The sequence below is a fragment of the Manacus vitellinus genome, unplaced genomic scaffold (assembly GCF_001715985.3).
Source record: "Manacus vitellinus isolate BGI_N305 unplaced genomic scaffold, ASM171598v3 scaffold_1_pilon, whole genome shotgun sequence".
Classification (NCBI taxonomy): Eukaryota; Metazoa; Chordata; class Aves; order Passeriformes; family Pipridae; genus Manacus; species Manacus vitellinus.
The window spans coordinates 88,521-89,860 of NW_021939396.1; the positions used below are offsets into that span (position 1 = coordinate 88,521).

Genomic DNA, 1,340 nt, shown 5'->3' on the forward strand with positions numbered 1-1,340 from the left:
TTCCCATCCTCACCCGGGCGTCCGCGTTCTGCGTGGCCTCCCGGATCTTGGCCACCCACTCGCTGAGCTCCTCCTGCGTGTCCGCGGCCACGTCCAGGGATTGGGCGGCGTGGGACATCTGCTGGGAATGGATGGTGAAGACAAATGGTTTGGAGCTCCTCCCGTCTTTGGAGATCACTACAAGGACACCAGAGGGGGGGCTTTACTCGGAGGCATTCCCAAGGGATGGCTCTGGGGGGCAAACGAAACCTCAGCAGTCCCACCAGCCCCTCCTGGCACTCCCATGGCGAGGATCCCGAGTTTTTTTAACGTGTGGATTTGGTTTTCCGCGCTGAAACGCGCTCGGAGCCAGGGGGAAATGTCCCCTGGATCGTCTGGATGTCCCAACTCCTCGGAATTCTCCCCCAAATCGGCTCCAACCTTGGAATTCCCCCCAGATCAATCCCAACCGCTGAATTCCCCCAAATAAGTCCCAATCTCCGAATTCCCCTGAAATCATTTCCAGCTCTTCAGAATTCCTCACAAATCAGTCCCAGCTCCTCAGAAGTCCCCCCAAATCAATCCCAACATCAGAACTCCCCTGAAATCAGTTCCAACTCCTCCGAATTCCTCACAAATCAGTCCCAAATCCTCAGAATTCCCCCCCAAATCAGGGAGACGGGAACTCACCGACGTGGCAGGACGGGACGTCGATGAATCCCTTCAGGAAGTTCCCCAGGGGGCTGTTTTCCGAGGACTGGAAGAGAGGAAGGAATAAGGGATATGGAGGAGGCCTGTGGGGTCAGGCTTGGTGACAGCTCCCCTTGGGAGCCACCCCCCAGGTCTCCCAGTCAGCCAAAACTGAGAAAAACTGGGAAAAAACACCCAGGAGCATCACCCGGGCACTGGATAAGGGGCTAGGTTGGAGCAGGACCAGGAGCATTCCCATGACTCTGGATAAGGCTCTGGGTTGGAGCAGGACCAGGAACATCTCCCAGCCTCGGGAAAAGGGTCTGGGCTGGCAAAAGGTTGGGAGCATCCTCCAGCTTCCAAAGAAGGGTCCAAGCTGGAAGGGGGCCAGGAGCATCCCCCAGCCTCAGGATAAGGATTTGGGTTGGAGCAGGACCAGGAACATCCCTCAGCCTCTGGATAAGAAGTCTGGGTTGGAGCTGGACCATGAGCATCCCTCAGCCTCACGATAAAGATCTGGGCTGGAGCAGGACCAGGAACATCCCATAGCCTCTGGATAAGGGTCTGGGTTGGAGCAGGACTGGGAGCATCCCTCAGCCCCTGGATGTGGATCTGGGCTGGAGCAGGACCAGGATCATCCCCCAGACCCCAGATAAGGATTTGGGCTGGAG

At 57.3% G+C, this 1,340-nt stretch overlaps 1 protein-coding gene across 1 annotated transcript in view; it reads right to left on the reverse strand.

The window, feature by feature from the left end:
- LOC103765896 (1-phosphatidylinositol 4,5-bisphosphate phosphodiesterase gamma-1-like) overlaps window positions 1-1,340 on the reverse strand; it is a 36,133-nt gene that overhangs the window by 14,907 nt on the left and 19,886 nt on the right. The window contains exons 17-18 of the mRNA XM_029959254.1: window positions 670-773; window positions 14-177 (exon numbers count right to left, since the gene is read on the reverse strand). Of these exons, the coding sequence (XP_029815114.1) occupies window positions 14-177; window positions 670-773 (268 nt within the window). The remainder of the gene's footprint in view (window positions 1-13; window positions 178-669; window positions 774-1,340) is intronic.